Below are 21,622 nucleotides of genomic sequence, written 5' to 3' on the forward strand. Positions count from 1 at the left end.
TTACAGAACTATTCACTTATTTTAAATCTTCCACACGCTGCGAAATTATTATTAAATGCTTGGAAGTACTATAAATCAAGTAGGAGTAGTTTTTTTATATAAAAACCCAGGGAAAATTATCAAATAAAACCAACCGCTTAGGTTCTATCATGACGTGCCGAACTTTTACCGGCTAAACCTCTCGAGGCCCATTAATGCAAGAATGAAGTAAATTTGTCTATCACGACATATGCGTCACATTAATCCTTGGCGCTTTGATGGTAAACTTCCAACTTTAATTTGTTAAAGCTCTGTCTGCTGCTTCTTTTCACTTAGTTTTGCTCGGTATCAATTGGTACCCTCGTTGCCAGTTTTACCGGCTCTCTAACATGTAATTTATCAGTCATATTCAACCTGTTTACAATAATAATTGTCTGAATTATTGCACTCAAATATCGCGTGACTTAAACTATCTTCAGCGTCACAGTAATCCCAGACTTTGAGTTTTCCGATCCTATGTGGATATGTTCGAAAATAGCCATGACCGCTCAAAACTGCGAGATGTAGACAAGGCGAAAACGGCGGGTTCGTTAGAAAAAAATATTCCCATGAGATTTTTTTGCATAATCACATTCGTGAGACATCCCAGAATAAAAGGTTCAAGAAGTCGTGCACGTGAAACGTTGTCCATTTTTTTTAACAATTTTTTTTAATCAAATTGCAAAAATCAATATTTTTGGCTCGTACAAATTTTTGTTAGATTTTTTGGACCATTCTGGACAAAAAAAGGTCTCTTGTAATTTTTCTCTAAAGTTGATCGTTTTCGAGTTATAAACAATTTAAAATTGAAAAAAACGAAAAATGGCGATTTTCAAGGCTTAAGAGAAAACAGTAGCGATCAACAGGTAGCAAAAACGCGTAGATTGCGGCTGTAATTTTGAATATTTTTTCGAGATATTTGGCACACGTATTCGTAATATAATAAAGAATGGCGGTACAGAGCCCAATTTGAAAAATATATTAATATGTGAAAATTACTCTGTAATTAAATACAATATTAAAAAAACGAGCCTGTACCGCGATTAAGAAGAACAAAAAAATACACTTTCTTCAAATAAACTTTTTTATCCGATTCCTAGATTTTGTGTCATTTTGGCACTACTAAAATTTTTTATTTCATTAGTAGTTCCAAAATGACACAAAATCTAGGCATCGGATAAAAAAGTTTATTTGAAGAAAGTGTATTTTTTTGTTCTTCTTAATGGCGGTACAGGCTCGATTTTTTAATATTGTATTTAATTACAGAGTAATTTCCACATATTAATATATTTTTCAAATTGGGCTCTGTACCGCCATTCTTTATTATATTACGAATACGTGTGCCAAATATCTCGAAAAAATATTCAAAATTACAGCCGCAATCTTGCAACGCGTTTTCGCTACCTGTTGATCGCTACTGTTTCACCTTAATAAATTGGTTAAAAGATATTATTATGAAAGTCAGAAAGTGACTAAATCAAACTTTAAACCCCCCCCCCCCCCCTACAAGATCCTGAAGAAATTTTTGTCATAATTTTATTACTAAGCTGTTATTTTTAAGTAATAATAATGAGCGCCAGCACGTATTAGGCAGCCGTCTATGGTGAGTGCGAGAGAGATGTCATTCCGGCAGTCCAATGGGGCATCTTACCCTCACTCACATTTACAGCCGCGTCAATAAGCTCTTACGGCTTATTGTTAATAATTAAAAATAACAGCTTAGTAATAATAATAATTTTTAACCAAGTTATTAAGTCTGAAAAATGGCCATTTTTGCGTTTTTCAAATTTTAAATTGCTTATAACTCGAAAACCATCAACTTTATAGAAAAATTACAAGAGACCTTTTTTGTCCAGAATGGTCTAAAAACCAAAAAAAAGTTGTCCAGACCAAAAATAATAATTTTTGCAATTTGATTAAAAAATAATTGTTAAAAAAATTTGGACCACTTTTCTCGTGGGCGACTTCTTGAACCTTATTCTGGGTTGTATTACAAATGTGATTATGGAAAAAAAACTTCATGGGAATATTTTTTCCAAGGAACCCACAGTTTTCGTCTTGTCTAATGATAACTCAGGCTCTTATCGTTGTCCGATATCAACTGCTGTGTTCTTTCCTATTTTCACCGCCGTTGCGCTGTTCAATATCTCTCCTCTCATGCCCAAGTAAAACTTAAAATTAATTCCGTTATTTATAGAGCCGTCGTAGATATAGTTCTAAAACCACTTGGTGCGCACTTTTATGGAGAAAGTTAGTGTTCCTCCTTTACTACGCTGCTAAAATGTTGCCCAAAATAAAGATTGCTACCTATTCCGAGAGAGGATTTTGGCATTATAGTTGAATGCTCTATTTCAAAAACTATATCCTCTCTGCCTCTGCTACCTAAAAGGATGACGGATTGCGTCTTTTCGGGTGTCAGCTTCGGGTGATTCTGCTTTAGCCAGTGATTTATTTCCCACGGCGTTTTATTTGCTATAAACATCAGGATCTCCTTATCGGAGGCTTTTATTACTAGTCCTAAATCGTCTGCAAACCCTATCGTGTAGACTTCTTCTTCTTTTTTGGCATCACAACCCTGGATGGGTCATTGCCTGTCTGGCTATGTCCTTTCATTCGGATCTCTCTGGTGCCCTTCTCCTCCATTATCTTATATTAATGGTTTTCAGGTCAACTTCCACGTCATCCAACTATCTCGTTTTGGGCCTTCCTTTTTTCGCCTTCCTACCGGCTTCCATTGTAATATTTTCTTTGTTGTTTTTGTATCTTCTTGTCTCTGGGCATGTCCCAGCTATGACAGTCTTTGACTTTTCACATGTCATACTTTTCGTTCAGTTCATTAACCTCCTCATTGCTCCTGATTCTCCTTTCTTTTATCTTTTCTTTTACTTGTTTATCCCACCAATATGGTGTATCTACTCTCCGTACCTGTGGCCTTAAGGCTTCTAGCGCTGCGTGTTTCATGCAGTTTTTGAAATTATACTTCTTTAGGCGCGATTGAGATTGAGGGTGAATTTATATTGATCTGCGCGCATGCGCACACCGACAGTTTGGTATTGGTCTTTATACGGGCTCTGATTGGGTGTTGAAATTATCTGTCAATAATTGTTCAATATGGAGGTTATCGGTAAACAAAAATGTTGTATAATATATTAGTTTTTATTGTTGTGAGGACAGAAATAAAATCAAATTTATAATTATAGTGACTTTTTAAATAGTTTTGAAAAGCCACAGGTACGTAATTCTAAATGTTTCAGTTGTATTCCAATAAAAAATTATCTTCATACCTATGTGGAAAATGTAAAAAAAATAATGTACTTACCTAGTACTTGCTATGCTATACCCCTAGTAGGCAATGCTTTAATTTACATAATCTGATTACGAACAAACTTTCTACAAATTTTCATCTAATGTATCGTTTTCTTACTCTATATATTGTTGTATTTTAATTCGACAAAAATCAAACTAATAAAAATTCATATAAACAAAATGTCAAAAAGTTGTTCAGTTTGTGTATATTCCCACACGACGTATACGCGAAGGTAGTGCAGTTTGAAATCGCTTCGACTCTCGTACGGCGGGATACACGGGAAGTAGGTTCAAACCCAATTCAAGTTGAATAAATTTTTTATTTTTTTATAGATTATATGATTGTCAGTATATTGTTATATAATTTTTTTCAGAAAATACGTATTTAATTAAAATTTTTGGAAACAATTATTGTTCAGAAATCATTTGTGGCATTTTTCAATGTGTTTGTGTGTGTTTTATTCTTTTATTTTTTTAATTTTTGGTATTGTTTTAATAAAAATTTTTGGAAAGTAGTAAAGAAACTGTTTAAAGTATATTGATTTCGTTGAAATCATATAATAGAAGTATAACTTCTTACGTGCGTACAAAGTACACACACATTCTTTTTTTTTATATGTTGGTATTCATCCGTCGTTGACCTATGTGATTCCTGTAGTTTTGTGTTAGTCTCCAGGAGTAAAGTAACTGTGCGCTCTCGTTATCTAGATTGTCTAAGGTTTACGGAGTTCTTTCCATTTTTTCTCTGTGTTCTTTATTGATGTCTCTGTGGTTCCTGTCTACGAATGGTGTATATATTTTTCCTACTACCAGACAGTGGTCCGAGCCGCACTCTGCTCCTCTATTCACCTTTACGGCCTGTACTCTTAACTTAGTTTTTGTCTTGTTGAAATAATGAAATGAAATAATCTATTATCGATTTTAGACCTCTTGTGTGCTGATACCAGGTGTATTTATGTATGTTCTTGTGGGCGAAAAAACCATTCAAAATCTTCAACTCATATTGTTGGCGTATATTTATGAGTCTTTCTCCATTGTTGTTAACAGTTTCTTCTCCATGAATGCCTACCACTTTACTTTGTACTCATTCCTACTTTGGCATTAAGGTCTCCTCCGCATATAATCTCATGGCTGTTAGAAATTTCGTTCAGGACTTTTCTAAAGTCTTCTTCAAAAGTTTCCTTTTCTTATACTGAGTAGTCATTATTTACGGCATTTACCCCCAGAATTGTTATTTGTATTCCTCTTAGGAGAATCGTCACTTGTTCGTTGTATGCTATATAACTAGCTAATATAACTATTTATATTAATATTGAGTTCAAGTAATTAAAATAATCAATAATAAAATTTTTTACATAAATACCTATAAGATGTAATCACATACAATAGCTAGGATTCACATAGCTGATTTACGACTCGCCTACGCCTCAATCATTATTGTGAATAAGTCATAGTTATAAGCTCGTTCACTCAAAATTTTTATTATACATGCATAGAAAGACGTCTTTTACCCCAGGATATGAAGAATTTAAAAATTGTCAATGTTAAATGTTAAAAAGTCAATAGAAAATCCGTACCATCTCGTGAGCAGGTATCGAAATTTTTACTGCGTCATGGTTTCTTTATCAACATTTAAGCAAAAAAGTGACTTTATCCATTCACTTCAATATTGTAAAAAAGTTACGCATTGTAGATGAAAACGTTTAACAGTCAACTTTATTGAAAATACTTTTTCAATCTCTTTAAAATGAAATTTTCTAAATTAAAAAGTGTTTATAAACAAAGAAGTTATTGCAAACTAAACCCGAAATTAAGCATTTTTTTTTTAATTCTTTATTATAATTATTACAATAAACAAGAACATTTAAAACAAATTTCACAATGCCAGTTTTTATGTAGTTACAAGAGAGTTTTGTGCAGCCAAATACGTATACGTAACGTATCTTTTTGACATATAAGCATGCGCATTAATGGTTGAACTCCCGTATCTCGATACGTAAATACGTAACCTAAGGTAACGGTCTGATCCGTACGTTAAAACGCATCCCTATCGAGGCGAAAGTTACCGAATGCACAAGGGGATCTTGCCCGATTACCAAATCAACATTTCATCAGCGGACCGCCATAAACATTTAAGGTTATACCTATTGGTTTAGTTTATTTGAGTAAAATTATTATTGTTTGTTTGTTATTGGAAATTGGAACTTCATAATAGATTTAAAATTTTCTTGTTTTTTAAGTTGTGTATTAATAAAGCAAAACAAACAAATATTGTATTTAAGAAATACAGTGATCACCACAATAACTAGATAAACAAATGAGCTAATTTCAGTAAAATTTTCAAATAAATATGAAAAAACTCTTTACATTATACGGGAATTCTAATGTAGGTACAATAATTTACAACTAAAAAGTAGGTAGGTATAAACAAAAATAAAAAATTTAAAACTAAGGAAAAATAATATTTTTATATTTAAATAGAAGCAATTAACCATACAATTTCATCATTCACATTTATCTTTTTTAACATTTGTATATTAATTGTATATTGTTTTGTTTTTGTTTGTTTTATTTTTTTAATGTCAACGGAATTTAAAAATGACTTTACGTTACGTTAGGCAGTTACAAAAACTCCCTATTACCGTTCATCAATTACGTTACGTTAGTGCTTTACGTATTGGGACCGTGCAAGTTCGACAAAGCGACACCTGGTTTCTACGCTCAGCAACATTATTCCCACTTTTAATTATATTGGCCAATTATATTAGTCCTGGTTACTGGATAATTGTCAAGGCCATAGTCCAAAAAATAATAAGAAGAAAAATAAGATTCAGGTTATGTTATTAAAACGTAAACAATTGTATGTAGTAAATAAAATTAGTTATTAAAATAGAAGCAAAATAGAATTACTTAAATTTACCTTTATATAATAATTGCATATCATATCAATATTGTGGAGCAATATATAATTTTTCTTCTTCATTGACAGTAGGTATGAAATATACGTCAATTTGACAATTTCAATTGACAATGAATTATTTAAGAAAGTTACAATATTTCTCCGCTATTCTCGCACGATCGTTTTTCGTATCCCCTCTAAGTACTTGCACACCGCGAATAGGGAGATACGTTACGTTAGGCAGTTACAAAAACTCCCTACTATATGTGCAAAGATGGATCGGTCGAGTAGTTTTTAAGTCGACAGTATCATGCTTTGTTTTGGCAGATTTATAGAGTCTGAAAATAAAACATTTATAAAAATGAAATTCAATTTAAATATGACATTCAGCGATAGTTTAATGTGATTTAAATACCAAATTCACATAAAATTTTTATTTTTTAGGTTAGTCCCTTCACTACCTCCTAAAAAAATGGTTTCAGACGCACATTTTTTAGAAACGAGAAGGAGGGCTCTCCAAAGATGGATGACGCTAGTCAGTCGACATCCCATCATATCACAAGACTCGATAGTGATATTCTTCCTCACAGATCTAGGTCCCGATTGCCAACATAGGATAAAAGATATTTTTGGTAGAATTCCCGATGAGTTCATGACTTCCGATGTTGCCGCTAATGCGAAGGTAAGTGCTTAAACTATCAGCATCCAATCTAAAAAGTCACTGCTGAACATCGGCCTCTTCCTCGTGTTTTCAACCCTGTCTATCATGTGCCGCTCTCACCCACTTTTTATTTAGTCTTCTTAAATCGTCAGTCCGTTCGCGTAGATGGTCGACTGACGCTTATCTTGTCTTCCCTTGATCTGCAATTTCAATAACCTCTTTGTCTATCGCGCATCTGACATTTTGCTTTGTGTCCTGCGATCTCTATTTTACAGCTTGTCCACATGAGGGCGGTTTGCCAACGTCGACGTCGCGGTTTACCTGAAAAACCCAACCTTTGCGGTTCAAGTTGCCAAGGAACAAATGGAGCCATACACATGCAACCGCTCCGTCGTCAAACCGCGGCGGTTGTAACTTACTAGCATATACAATGAGAACGATTCTTGTATTCTTTCTATCATGAGTTACTAGGGGAGGAATGGGACCGCCAGTCAGCCGCTCTCATGTGTACGATACAAACGTCTGCTAACTGCGGCGTCAACCGCCTGCAACGGGCGCTTAGTCTGGTGACGTCAGTTACCTTAGTTCTTCTGATCTTTTCGTTTTTTATTTTGTCTCGCAGAGTTATTCCTATAAAGATAATAATAAGATAAATAATGAACTGCTAAAATATGGAGGAGGGACACTGCTTAAATGGCTCCTAAAATTATTTGTCGATATAATAAATATCGGAGTAGTACCAGCGGAATGGAAGGAAAGTCTCCTGGTACCGATACTCAAAAAGGTAGACTCGAAAAATCCTGAAAATTATAGAGGCATTAGTCTGATGAACAGCACATTAAAATTGTTGACGGCAGTCATAAAAGATAAAATCGAGGAAAAATCGAACATGGCAGATGAAGGATGATGGCTTCCGGAAGAACCGCAGCACAATAGATGCAATTCTTATTATCAGGTAAATAGTAGAAAAGTCGATTGAATACATGTGCTTTGTAGATTTAAAAAGTGCTTTTGACAGGGTGAGGCGAAATGATATCTTAAATTTATTACAAGCTGAACAAATAGACCACCAGATAATAAGACTAATTAATGAAATTAACAAGAACAACAAGACCAGAGTTATAATGTCAACAGGAAAAACAGAACGCATAGAACTGAAAGGAGGAATCCGCCAAGGAGACTCGCTCAGTCCATTGTTATTCAATATGGTGATGAATCAAATAATTCACGAAGTAAGAAAACGGCATGGATACCACATGGGAGCGCATAAGATCACGATACTATGCTATGCCGATGATGCAGTACTAATTGCTGATAACGAGGATGACCTACAAAGGCAGCTCCACACTTTCAGTATCACAGCAAATAAACTTAATATAAGAATAACAGTAGAAAAAACTAAATGTATAGTGTTAAGTAAAGAGCCGCGTAGATGCAAGTTAGAAATAGACGGCAAAATTGTAGAGCAAGTAATGAAATTCATTTACCTAGGAGTAGAGATCACTAGTGACAGGAATATAAGAACAGAGACCACAACACAAGCAACAAAAGCGGCAAGAGTAAGTGGTTGCCTCCGAGAAACCATATGGAGAAACAAATATCTGACCACGGAAAGCAAAATAAAAGTATACAAGACAACAGTAAGACCTATCCTAACATATGCAGCGGAGACAAGGGCCGATACAAGAAAGATGAAACAACAAATCAACAATATCGAAATGAAAGTATTAAGATCAATAGCGGGCATATCATTAAGAGACAGACAAAGCAACAGAAGTATACGAGAACGATGCAAAATTCAAAATATTAACAGTTGGATAAAAATAAGAAAGAAAAACTGGAACGAACATGTAAACCGAATGCAACCAGATAGATTAACGAACATCTGTAAAAACAACAAGCCGTATAGCAGAAGACCCGTTGGAAGGCCGCCGAAAAGGTGGAAAGACAATGTACAGTCAACAACAACTGAAACAGAATAAGAGGCAGATAAACAGGAGTAATCATAGTCGCGCGAAGAAGAAGAAGAAGAAGAAGAAGAGTTATTCCTAACATGGATCGCTCCATTCTTCTCTGTGGAACTCTCTCTGTGTTTTTGTTCCGTATGTCAACACTGAGAGGATGCATTGATCAAATACTTTTGTGTTCAGGAATGTGCTCAGCTCAGGTTTAAAAGTTTCTCTCAGTTTTCCATATGCCGCCCATCCAAGACCGATTCTTCTCTTCAGTCATGGGTCTGATTATATCCGCCAATGATAACTGCATGTCCTAAGTATTTATATTTATGTACGAGTTTTATTTCTTGCCTACTAATACTGATGTTCTGGTTGGAAACGGAATTTGTCATTATTTTTGTTTTCGAGATGTTTATTTATCTCCAGACCCTCAGTAATGACATATAACTACAGTCGAACCCGCTTATTGGAATAGCCTTCGTGCCAAGCAAAAGTATTCTTATAACCGGGATATTCTAATAGCCGATCATCATGCGGCTAGTAAAACCGTTTCGGGACCTCAAAGTTATATTCCTTAAACCGAGATATTCCTAGAACCGGTAATCTAATAAGCGGGTTTGACTGTAAATCATCGGCGAAACGTAAGTTGTTTAGATATTCTTCATATATTTTTTCCCTTTGCTAGCCAATCCAAAATCTTAAAAGCATGTTCCAGCAACGTATTGAAAAGTTTAGGTAACATTGGGTCTCCTTGTTTAATCCCCCCCCCCCCGGCTGTATTTTTATGCGATTACTGTTAGTATATAATTTTACAACAATGGTTATTGCCTGTAGGTATATATTGCATAATTTTTATACCTACAATCTAGCACACATTACACAATAATTTCGTATTATTTTGCCTAACAGACAGCTGGATTTGGTTTGATTCAGAGCGCACCACAAAGCTGTTCTGACAACTCCTAGAGGAAGAAACGTATGTAAACGGATGGTGGTGATCTTTGAAACAGATTAAATCTTGTAACGGGTAGCTCTTTCAGGAGGACAGACTCAGTAAAACACAGGTTAAAAACAAAGTAAATACATTTAAGATAATTATATACAGTTTAAAATAAATAAAATAAAATATAATTCTATCTTCTGCAAAGGAAAAATAACATTATGCTTATTACTGTCGTTTGAACATAATAGAAATATTAAAACGGTACAATACACCACACAATATATATATATATATATATATATATATATATATATATATATATATATATATATATATATATATCATAAAGGAGTACGACCGTCAATTCCAATATAACAAAGGAGCACTCGTAAGTGTAGGGTTTTATCGGTCAAGTGGGTGAAAAAAGAGACAAAGAATTCAGCTACTTCATCTATTTATTGAAGACGTTTCGTCTACTGCACTTACGAGTGCTCCTTTGTTATATATATATATATATATATATATAGTAATTAGGTAATATTGACTGATACTATGTAGATTATAGTTTTGTTTTGGGGTTGCAGTCATTTATTTTTTAGGGGCAGGATAAGTAAAACTCTGTGTTATTACCTAGCTTTCGCAAAATATATTTGCTTCTTCAGGGTAAGCTGAAATGAGTATATTATAAATACAATGAAATTAAGTTAAAATACATTGTATAAAAAATAACAAAAAAGACTTACAACTTGAGGTTATTCCTAAACATTTTCACAAAACATAGTATATATACAGGGTGGTTCATCTTATTCGCCTCGGTCTCTGTACGGAAAACCACTTGAAATTTTAAAAAAATTTCTTCACAGAAATATACAGGGCCTTTAATACTACAACCTAAAAATAATGTGAATTATACAGGGTGTTCCAAAAAAGAGTGGTATATCAAAGTTATATTTTTTCTTATGGAATGCCCTATATCTGATGACATTATTGAATTGACCTTAAAAAATAAGCTATACTTTCATAAGGGTTCCCTATACCTAAATACAGGGTGTTTTGATTTATTTTGATTTTTATAAAAATGTAAGGTTTTAGAAAAAAATAAATCTCTGCGAATCTAAGCAGCAGTAACAAATTCTTTCTTGGATCTTAATAATAGACTATTTAGCATACTTAAACAGATGCTTATTGCAACAAAATTTCTTACAGGGTGGTCAAAATATGAGATTGTTCTATTAACAAATTCAAGCTGTAATAACTTACTTATTTTAAATGGAACACCCTGTATCTTACTAGTCTATCGCGTAGAAAATTTGCTTAGCTTTCAATTTGTATTAGGGTTTCCTATACCTACCTTTTTACAGGGTGGTCAAAATATTAGATTGTTCTATTAACAAATTCAAGCTGAAATAACTTACTTATTTTAAATGGAACACCCTGTAGCTTACTAGTCTATCGAGTAGAAAGTTTACTTAGCTTTCAATTCTTATTAGGGTTTCCTATACCTATCTCCCTTCATTTTTTAAATATTTAAAGATTTCCTAATTTGTAAGCTTTAAAAATTAGAATTACATAAGTACCTATGTCGTGTTTATGTACAACACATCACCAACACCGGCAATATACTTAGACAAGATACTGTCATTAATAATAAAATTTTCATTGTTATCATGTAATCACACAGAGTGTTGTATTATTTTAGTTAATTTTGGCCTACATGTGAAATTGAAAAATATGTTTATTTTAAACTGCATACCCTATATTAGATGCCGTATTCTGGAAGATATTTAAATTATATTTCATTCCGTATAAGTATTTTCCATATCTTAACCCAACGGTTATTAAGTAAATTTAAGAACGCCACTTTTTGTTTGAATCTTTAAATCGCAATTACAAACAATTAAATGCGATGGCTACTTTGACGAAAACGAGCCTATTGTACAAAAATATGTAAAAATAGGTATTTACAGAAAAACATGGGAATTTATATTTACAGAATAACATGTATATTGAGAATGTTAACATGAAATTAAAGAGATTTTAAATATCTTCCATTATAAAGAATAGAATATCGAGTATGTCATTTAAAATAAGAATACTCTGTGTGATTAAATATTAAAAATGTGAATTTTATTAATGAAACTATCTTGACTAAAATATTTAAGTATATTGCCGGTGTTGGTGATGTGTTGGACATAACCACGACATAGGTACGTAATTCTAATTTTTAAAGCTTACAAATTAGGAAATCTTTAAATATTTAAAAAATGAAGCTAGATAGGTATAGGAAACCCTAATAAGAATTGAAAGCTTAGTAAATTTTCTACTCGATAGACTAGTAAGATACAGGGTGTTCCATTTAAAATAAGTAAGTTATTACAGCTTGAATTTGTTAATAGAACAATCTAATATTTTGACCACCCTGTAAAAAGATAGGTATAGGAAACCCTAATACAAATTGAAAGCTAAGTAAATTTTCTACGCGATAGACTAGTAAGATACAGGGTGTTCTATTTAAAATAAGTAAGTTATTACAGCTTGAATTTGTTAATAGAACAATCTCATATTTTGACCACCCTGTAAGAAATTTTGTTGCAATAAGCATCTGTTTAAGTATGCTAAATAGTATATTATTAAGATCTGAGAAAGAATTTGTTACTGCTTCTTAGATTCGTAGATATTTATTTTTTTCTAAAACCTTACATTTTTATAAAAATCGAAATAAATCAAAACACCCTATATTTAGGTATAGGGAACCCTTATGAAAGTATAGCTTATTTTTTAAGGTCAATTCAATAATGTCATCAGATACAGGGCGTTCCATAAGAAAAAATATAACTTTGACATACCACTCTTTTTTGGAACACCCTGTATAATTCACATTATTTTTAGGTTGTAGTATTAAAGACCCTGTATATTTCTGTGAAGAAATTTTTTTAAAATATCAAGTGGTTTTCCGTACAGAGACCGAGGCGAATAAGATGAAGCACCCTGTATAATTCTTATTCTAATGTTATCCAAATATTTGGATAACATTAGAATAAGAATTATATATATACTATATTTTGTGGAAATGTTTAGGAATAACCTCAAGTTGTAAGTCTTTTTTGTTATTTTTTATACAATGTATTTTAACTTAATTTCATTGTATTTATAATATACTCATTTCAGCTTACCCTGAAGAAGCAAATATATTTTGCGAAAGCTAAGTAATAACACAGAGTTTTACTTATCCTGCCCCTAAAAAATAAATGACTGCAACCCCAAAACAAAACTATATATATATATATATATATATATATATATATATATATATATATATATAGAAAAGAAAAATCATTGGCAAATAACTCGCAATGTGAATGTGAATACAAAATTAACAATATAAAAAGATGGAATGCAACTGCAGACACGTGTTTCTGACTCATTAGTCGTCATCAGTACAGTATAGCCAAGTTAGAAGATAATAGTTTAACTTGGAAAAAGATCACTACAGGAGCAATATTACCATTTGTGACAACAATGTCAGAAGACCCTGCCTTTCAGGGCGACGACCAACACAGTCACGGAGGTAAAGCTACCTGAGGAAAGAAAAGCCAAAACCTTATAAAATAAAGGATGTTAAGTAAGCGAGTACAACTATAAACATAGAAAAGAAAAATAATTGGCAAATAACTCGCAATGTGAATGTGAATACAAAATTAACAATATAAAAAGATGGAATGCAACTGCAGACACGTGTTTCTGACTCATTAGTCGTCATCAGTACAGTATAGCCAAGTTAGAAGATAATAGTTTAACTTGGAAAAAGATCACTACAGGAGCAATATTACCATTTGTGACAACAATGTCAGAAGACCCTGTCTTTCAGGGCGACGACCAACACAGTCACGGAGGTAAAGCTACCTGAGGAAAGAAAAGCCAAAACCTTATAAAATAAAGGATGTTAAGTAAGCGAGTACAACTATAAACATAGAAAAGAAAAATCATTGGCAAATAACTCGCAATGTGAATGTGAATACAAAATTAACAATATAAAAAGATGGAATGCAACTGCAGACACGGGTTTCTGACTCATTAGTCGTCATCAGTACAGTATAGCCAAGTTAGAAGATAATAGTTTAACTTGGAAAAAGATCACTACAGGAGCAATATTACCATTTGTGACAACAATGTCAGAAGACCCTGCCTTTCAGGGCGACGACCAACACAGTCACGGAGGTAAAGCTACCTGAGGAAAGAAAAGCCAAAACCTTATAAAAAGGATGTTAAGTAAGCGAGTACAACTATAAACATAGAAAAGAAAAATCATTGGCAAATAACTCGCAATGTGAATGTGAATACAAAATTAACAATATAAAAAGATGAAATGCAACTGCAGACACGTGTTTCTGACTCATTAGTCGTCATCAGTACAGTATAGCCAAGTTAGAAGATAATAGTTTAACTTGGAAAAAGATCACTACAGGAGCAATATTACCATTTGTGACAACAATGTCAGAAGACCCTGCCTTTCAGGGCGACGACCAACACAGTCACGGAGGTAAAGCTACCTGAGGAAAGAAAAGCCAAAACCTTATAAAATAAAGGATGTTAAGTAAGCGAGTACAACTATAAACATAGAAAAGAAAAATCATTGGCAAATAACTCGCAATGTGAATGTGAATACAAAATTAACAATATAAAAAGATGGAATGCAACTGCAGACACGTGTTTCTGACTCATTAGTCGTCATCAGTACAGTATAGCCAAGTTAGAAGATAATAGTTTAACTTGGAAAAAGATCACTACAGGAGCAATATTACCATTTGTGACAACAATGTCAGAAGACCCTGCCTTTCAGGGCGACGACCAACACAGTCACGGAGGTAAAGCTACCTGAGGAAAGAAAAGCCAAAACCTTATAAAATAAAGGATGTTAAGTAAGCGAGTACAACTATAAACATAGAAAAGAAAAATCATTGGCAAATAACTCGCAATGTGAATGTGAATACAAAATTAACAATATAAAAAGATGGAATGCAACTGCAGACACGTGTTTCTGACTCATCTTTTTCCAAGTTAAACTATTATCTTCTAACTTGGCTATACTGTACTGATGACGACTAATGAGTCAGAAACACGTGTCTGCAGTTGCATTCCATCTTTTTATATTGTTAATTTTGTATTCACATTCACATTGCGAGTTATTTGCCAATGATTTTTCTTTTCTATGTTTATAGTTGTACTCGCTTACTTAACATCCTTTATTTTATAAGGTTTTGGCTTTTCTTTCCTCAGGTAGCTTTACCTCCGTGACTGTGTTGGTCGTCGCCCTGAAAGGCAGGGTCTTCTGACATTGTTGTCACAAATGGTAATATTGCTCCTGTAGTGATCTTTTTCCAAGTTAAACTATTATCTTCTAACTTGGCTATACTGTACTGATGACGACTAATGAGTCAGAAACACGTGTCTGCAGTTGCATTCCATCTTTTTATATTGTTAATTTTGTATTCACATTCACATTGCGAGTTATTTGCCAATGATTTTTCTTTTCTATGTTTATAGTTGTACTCGCTTACTTAACATCCTTTATTTTATAAGGTTTTGGCTTTTCTTTCCTCAGGTAGCTTTACCTCCGTGACTGTGTTGGTCGTCGCCCTGAAAGGCAGGGTCTTCTGACATTGTTGTCACAAATGGTAATATTGCTCCTGTAGTGATCTTTTTCCAAGTTAAACTATTATCTTCTAACTTGGCTATACTGTACTGATGACGACTAATGAGTCAGAAACACGTGTCTGCAGTTGCATTCCATCTTTTTATATTGTTAATTTTGTATTCACATTCACATTGCGAGTTATTTGCCAATGATTTTTCTTTTCTATGTTTATAGTTGTACTCGCTTACTTAACATCCTTTATTTTATAAGGTTTTGGCTTTTCTTTCCTCAGGTAGCTTTACCTCCTTGACTGTGTTGGTCGTCGCCCTGAAAGGCAGGGTCTTCTGACATTGTTGTCACAAATGGTAATATTGCTCCTGTAGTGATCTTTTTCCAAGTTAAACTATTATCTTCTAACTTGGCTATACTGTACTGATGACGACTAATGAGTCAGAAACACGTGTCTGCAGTTGCATTTCATCTTTTTATATTGTTAATTTTGTATTCACATTCACATTGCGAGTTATTTGCCAATGATTTTTCTTTTCTATGTTTATAGTTGTACTCGCTTACTTAACATCCTTTATTTTATAAGGTTTTGGCTTTTCTTTCCTCAGGTAGCTTTACCTCCGTGACTGTGTTGGTCGTCGCCCTGAAAGGCAGGGTCTTCTGACATTGTTGTCACAAATGGTAATGTTGTTCTGAAGCTATTTCCTTGTGGCATTTTTATAATTACGTATTTTTTATGGGAAATAAGCCACAATTTTACTAAAAAATGAATTTATTAACGTTTCGAAGCCGAAATCAGGTTTCGTTGTCAAAATACAAAATACTATTAAAATAAAACAAACATGTTGTTGCTAAGTAAAAAAATTCTTCTAATAATTTATTTAATCTGACTCATTTATATTGGCAATTCAGACGTATATTATACATTTTAAAGTAGAAGACTTTAAAATGATATCGCCAATATTTATGAGTTGCGTTCCTGGGACGACTTTACTAAAAGATAGTTCATTCGATTACATGAAATCAATCCCAACTCAAGAATATCCGTTGCAAAAAATCATAGCATGTGATCTGTCTTTAAAAAGACAACCAAATGCAACGATGACAGTAAAATTCTCGCGTTAGAGATTCCATAGTAAATCACGAGGGAAAACCAGGAAAAAACCTCGTGATACTATCCCGACATCGTAAGTATTTGGTCTTACATTTAATCTACCTTCAAAAAAAAACTAATACCAAATTCTGACTTTAATATGTTTAAATTATAAATAATAATAATATTACATAGATATACAATAAGTAATACTAAATAAAACTTGTACTAACTCGATATGTTATTGATTTACTAATCGTGGTATTTTCTTTCTATTGACTTCCTCTTTCAGTATGGGTAACCACATCCTACTGCATTCTACCGAGGAATTTGCGACACAATTGGTTTCATTTAGCATAATTAGAGCCGCTTCTTTGATTTTTCTCTTTTTACTATCTGATTCTTTCAGGACTATACTTGAATCTCCACTGGACTCTATGTTCATTATCCCATGCATGTTGACATATCTGAGATCTATCAAATTCTCTGTTTTTAATATAAGACTGATGTTCACTTATTCTAACGTTTAATGGTCTTGATGTTTCACCTAAATAAAATTGTTCGCATTCACAAGGTATTCTATAAATGCAATTCTTTGTTCTTTCTTGTTCATTGTTAGGTTTAGTTTTAGATAGAATAGATCTCAATGTGTTTGTTGTTTTGAATGTTGTTGAAATGTTGAATTTATTTCCTATCGTTTTAAGTTTCTCGGATAGTCCTTTTATATATGGTATTGTTATTTTCCTCGTATTATTTCTTGTGAATGTTGTAGGATCCCGTTCTAAGTTGTTCTGTTCCATTCGATCTAATCTTGTCAATTCCTTATTTATAAACGATAAAGGATAATCATTTTTTAATAAAACAGATGTTAACAATTGTTTTTCTTCTAAAAATGAATTTTCGTTAGAACAAGTAATTTTGGCTCTATCATATAAGGATTTAATGATTCCCTTTTTAACGTTGATGTTGTGATTTGATTTGTAATTGAGATATCTGTTGGTGTGTGTTGGTTTTCTATACACTTGAGTCTCATATCCAGTATCCTTCTTTGAGACTAAAACATCGAGGAAAGGCAAAGTGTTATTGTATTCCTTTTCCATTGTAAATTTTATTGTCTCTTCTTGATCGTCTATAATATTCAGGAATGTATCCAACAATTCTGATCTATGAGGCCATATTGAAAACACATCATCTACATATCTCCACCATACTGTGGGTTTTAAATTTTGTTTAGAAATGATATTAGTTTCGAAATCCTCCATAAATATATTAGCCAATAATGGAGATAAAGGAGAGCCCATTGCTAGACCAAAATTTTGTTTATAGAATTCATTATTTAGTTGAAAATAGGTATTATTAGTACATAATGTCAATAACTCCATTATAGCTGATACATTTAGTTTTGTCAATTTTCCATCCAATATAAATGAGTCAGATTAAATAAATTATTAGAAGAATTTTTTTACTTAGCAACAACATGTTTGTTTTATTTTAATAGTATTTTGTATTTTGACAACGAAACCCGATTTCGGCTTCGAAACGTTAATAAATTCATTTTTTAGTAAAATTGTGGCTTATTTCCCATAAAAAATACGTAATTACAAATGGTAATATTGCTCCTGTAGTGATCTTTTTCCAAGTTAAACTATTATCTTCTAACTTGGCTATACTGTACTGATGACGACTAATGAGTCAGAAACACGTGTCTGCAGTTGCATTCCATCTTTTTATATTGTTAATTTTGTATTCACATTCACATTGCGAGTTATTTGCCAATGATTTTTCTTTTCTATGTTTATAGTTGTACTCGCTTACTTAACATCCTTTATTTTATAAGGTTTTGGCTTTTCTTTCCTCAGGTAGCTTTACCTCCGTGACTGTGTTGGTCGTCGCCCTGAAAGGCAGGGTCTTCTGACATTGTTGTCACAAATGGTAATATTGCTCCTGTAGTGATCTTTTTCCAAGTTAAACTATTATCTTCTAACTTGGCTATACTGTACTGATGACGACTAATGAGTCAGAAACACGTGTCTGCAGTTGCATTCCATCTTTTTATATTGTTAATTTTGTATTCACATTCACATTGTGAGTTATTTGCCAATGATTTTTCTTTTCTATGTTTATAGTTGTACTCGCTTACTTAACATCCTTTATTTTATAAGGTTTTGGCTTTTCTTTCCTCAGGTAGCTTTACCTCCGTGACTGTGTTGGTCGTCGCCCTGAAAGGTAGGGTCTTCTGACATTGTTGTCACAAATGGTAATATTGCTCCTGTAGTGATCTTTTTCCAAGTTAAACTATTATCTTCTAACTTGGCTATACTGTACTGATGACGACTAATGAGTCAGAAACACGTGTCTGCAGTTGCATTCCATCTTTTTATATTGTTAATTTTGTATTCACATTGCGAGTTATTTGCCAATGATTTTTCTTTTCTATGTTTATAGTTGTACTCGCTTACTTAACATCCTTTATTTTATAAGGTTTTGGCTTTTCTTTCCTCAGGTAGCTTTACCTCCGTGACTGTGTTGGTCGTCGCCCTGAAAGGCAGGGTCTTCTGACATTGTTGTCACAAATGGTAATATTGCTCCTGTAGTGATCTTTTTCCAAGTTAAACTATTATCTTCTAACTTGGCTATACTGTACTGATGACGACTAATGAGTCAGAAACACGTGTCTGCAGTTGCATTCCATCTTTTTATATTGTTAATTTTGTATTCACATTCACATTGCGAGTTATTTGCCAATGATTTTTCTTTTCTATGTATTTTATAAGGTTTTGGCTTTTCTTTCCTCAGGTAGCTTTACCTCCGTGACTGTGTTGGTCGTCGCCCTGAAAGGCAGGGTCTTCTGACATTGTTGTCACAAATGGTAATATTGCTCCTGTAGTGATCTTTTTCCAAGCTAAACTATTATCTTCTAACTTGGCTATACTGTACTGATGACGACTAATGAGTCAGAAACACGTGTCTCCAGTTGCATTCCATCTTTTTATATTGTTAATTTTGTATTCACATTCACATTGCGAGTTATTTGCCAATGATTTTTCTTTTCTATGTTTATAGTTGTACTCGCTTACTTAACATCCTTTATTTTATAAGGTTTTGGCTTTTCTTTCCTCAGGTAGCTTTACCTCCGTGACTGTGTTGGTCGTCGCCCTGAAAGGCAGGGTCTTCTGACATTGTTGTCACAAATGGTAATATTGCTCCTGTAGTGATCTTTTTCCAAGTTAAACTATTATCTTCTAACTTGGCTATACTGTACTGATGACGACTAATGAGTCAGAAACACGTGTCTGCAGTTGCATTCCATCTTTTTATATTGTTAATTTTGTATTCACATTCACATTGCGAGTTATTTGCCAATGATTTTTCTTTTCTATGTTTATAGTTGTACTCGCTTACTTAACATCCTTTATTTTATAAGGTTTTGGCTTTTCTTTCCTCAGGTAGCTTTACCTCCGTGACTGTGTTGGTCGTCGCCCTGAAAGGCAGGGTCTTCTGACATTGTTGTCACAAATGGTAATATTGCTCCTGTAGTGATCTTTTTCCAAGTTAAACTATTATCTTCTAACTTGGCTATACTGTACTGATGACGACTAATGAGTCAGAAACACGTGTCTCCAGTTGCATTCCATCTTTTTATATTGTTAATTTTGTATTCACATTCACATTGCGAGTTATTTGCCAATGATTTTTCTTTTCTATGTTTATAGTTGTACTCGCTTACTTAACATCCTTTATTTTATAAGGTTTTGGCTTTTCTTTCCTCAGGTAGCTTTACCTCCGTGACTGTGTTGGTCGTCGCCCTGAAAGGCAGGGTCTTCTGACATTGTTGTCACAAATGGTAATATTGCTCCTGTAGTGATCTTTTTCCAAGTTAAACTATTATCTTCTAACTTGGCTATACTGTACTGATGACGACTAATGAGTCAGAAACACGTGTCTGCAGTTGCATTCCATCTTTTTATATTGTTAATTTTGTATTCACATTCACATTGCGAGTTATTTGCCAATGATTTTTCTTTTCTATGTTTATAGTTGTACTCGCTTACTTAACATCCTTTATATATATATATATATATATATATATATATATATATATATATATATATACAATAACTATCTCGCTACGCGGAATCAACATATCTACATATTTAGACCCAGACATAGCATTTCAATTCAATGCGATAACCTTGAACAGTGAGACAGAGTCACCTGTCGATCGTTACTACCGCTCCCTGCGGTAACGGTTATGGTGGAATGCCACGTCACTACTGTGGCGTCTATCTAGGCACAGTTCCACCTCAACCCGGTGCATCTCTGCCATCGTATTGCTAATTCAATACGTTAGCAACAACTGATTTTATGATTCTCCTGGCTCGTCTTAAATATGCTCTCGATGCCACTTCTCCTTCAGTTTCGCCCAGCGGTGTTATGAAGAGGGGATGCGTCAACTCGGATACTCCTACGGTCGTCTCTGGTCGACCGGCCCATCGCCCGCTGTGGCGTCATATCATTACAATCTTAAGCTGTACCTCATTATTTTATTTTATTTTAGGTTTTTATTTTTACTTTATTCTTATATATATATATATATATATATATATATATATATATATATATATACAATAACTCTCGCTACGCGGAATCAACATATCTACATATTTAGACCCAGACATAGCATTTCAATTCAATGCGATAACCTTGAACAGTGAGACAGAGTCACCTGTCCATCGTTACTACCGCTCCCTGCGGTAACGGTTATGGTGGAATGCCACGTCACTACTGTGGCGTCTATCTAGGCACAGTTCCACCTCAACCCGGTGCATCTCTGCCATCGTATTGCCAATTCAATACGTTAGCAACAACTGATTTTATGATTCTCCTGGCTCGTCTTAAATATGCTCTCGATGCCACTTCTCCTTCAGTTTCGCCCAGCGGTGTTATGAAGAGGGGATGCGTCAACTCGGATACTCCTACGGTCGTCTCTGGTCGACCGGCCCATCGCCCGCTGTGGCGTCATATCATTACAATCTTAAGCTGTACCTCATTATTTTATTTTATTTTAGGTTTTTATTTTTACTTTATTCTAATTTAATTTAT

The 21,622-nt window shown here is 33.6% G+C and overlaps 1 protein-coding gene across 3 annotated transcripts in view; it reads left to right on the top strand.

Moving 5' to 3' along the window:
• LOC126881273 (sorting nexin-8-like) overlaps window positions 1-21,622 on the top strand; it is a 117,365-nt gene that overhangs the window by 55,890 nt on the left and 39,853 nt on the right. For all 3 annotated transcript variants that reach the window (XM_050645455.1, XM_050645454.1, XM_050645453.1), the window contains one exon: window positions 6,668-6,905. In XM_050645455.1, the coding sequence (XP_050501412.1) occupies window positions 6,668-6,905 (238 nt within the window). The remainder of the gene's footprint in view (window positions 1-6,667; window positions 6,906-21,622) is intronic.

This window comes from Diabrotica virgifera, chromosome 3, assembly GCF_917563875.1.
Source record: "Diabrotica virgifera virgifera chromosome 3, PGI_DIABVI_V3a".
Taxonomy (NCBI): domain Eukaryota; kingdom Metazoa; phylum Arthropoda; class Insecta; order Coleoptera; family Chrysomelidae; genus Diabrotica; species Diabrotica virgifera.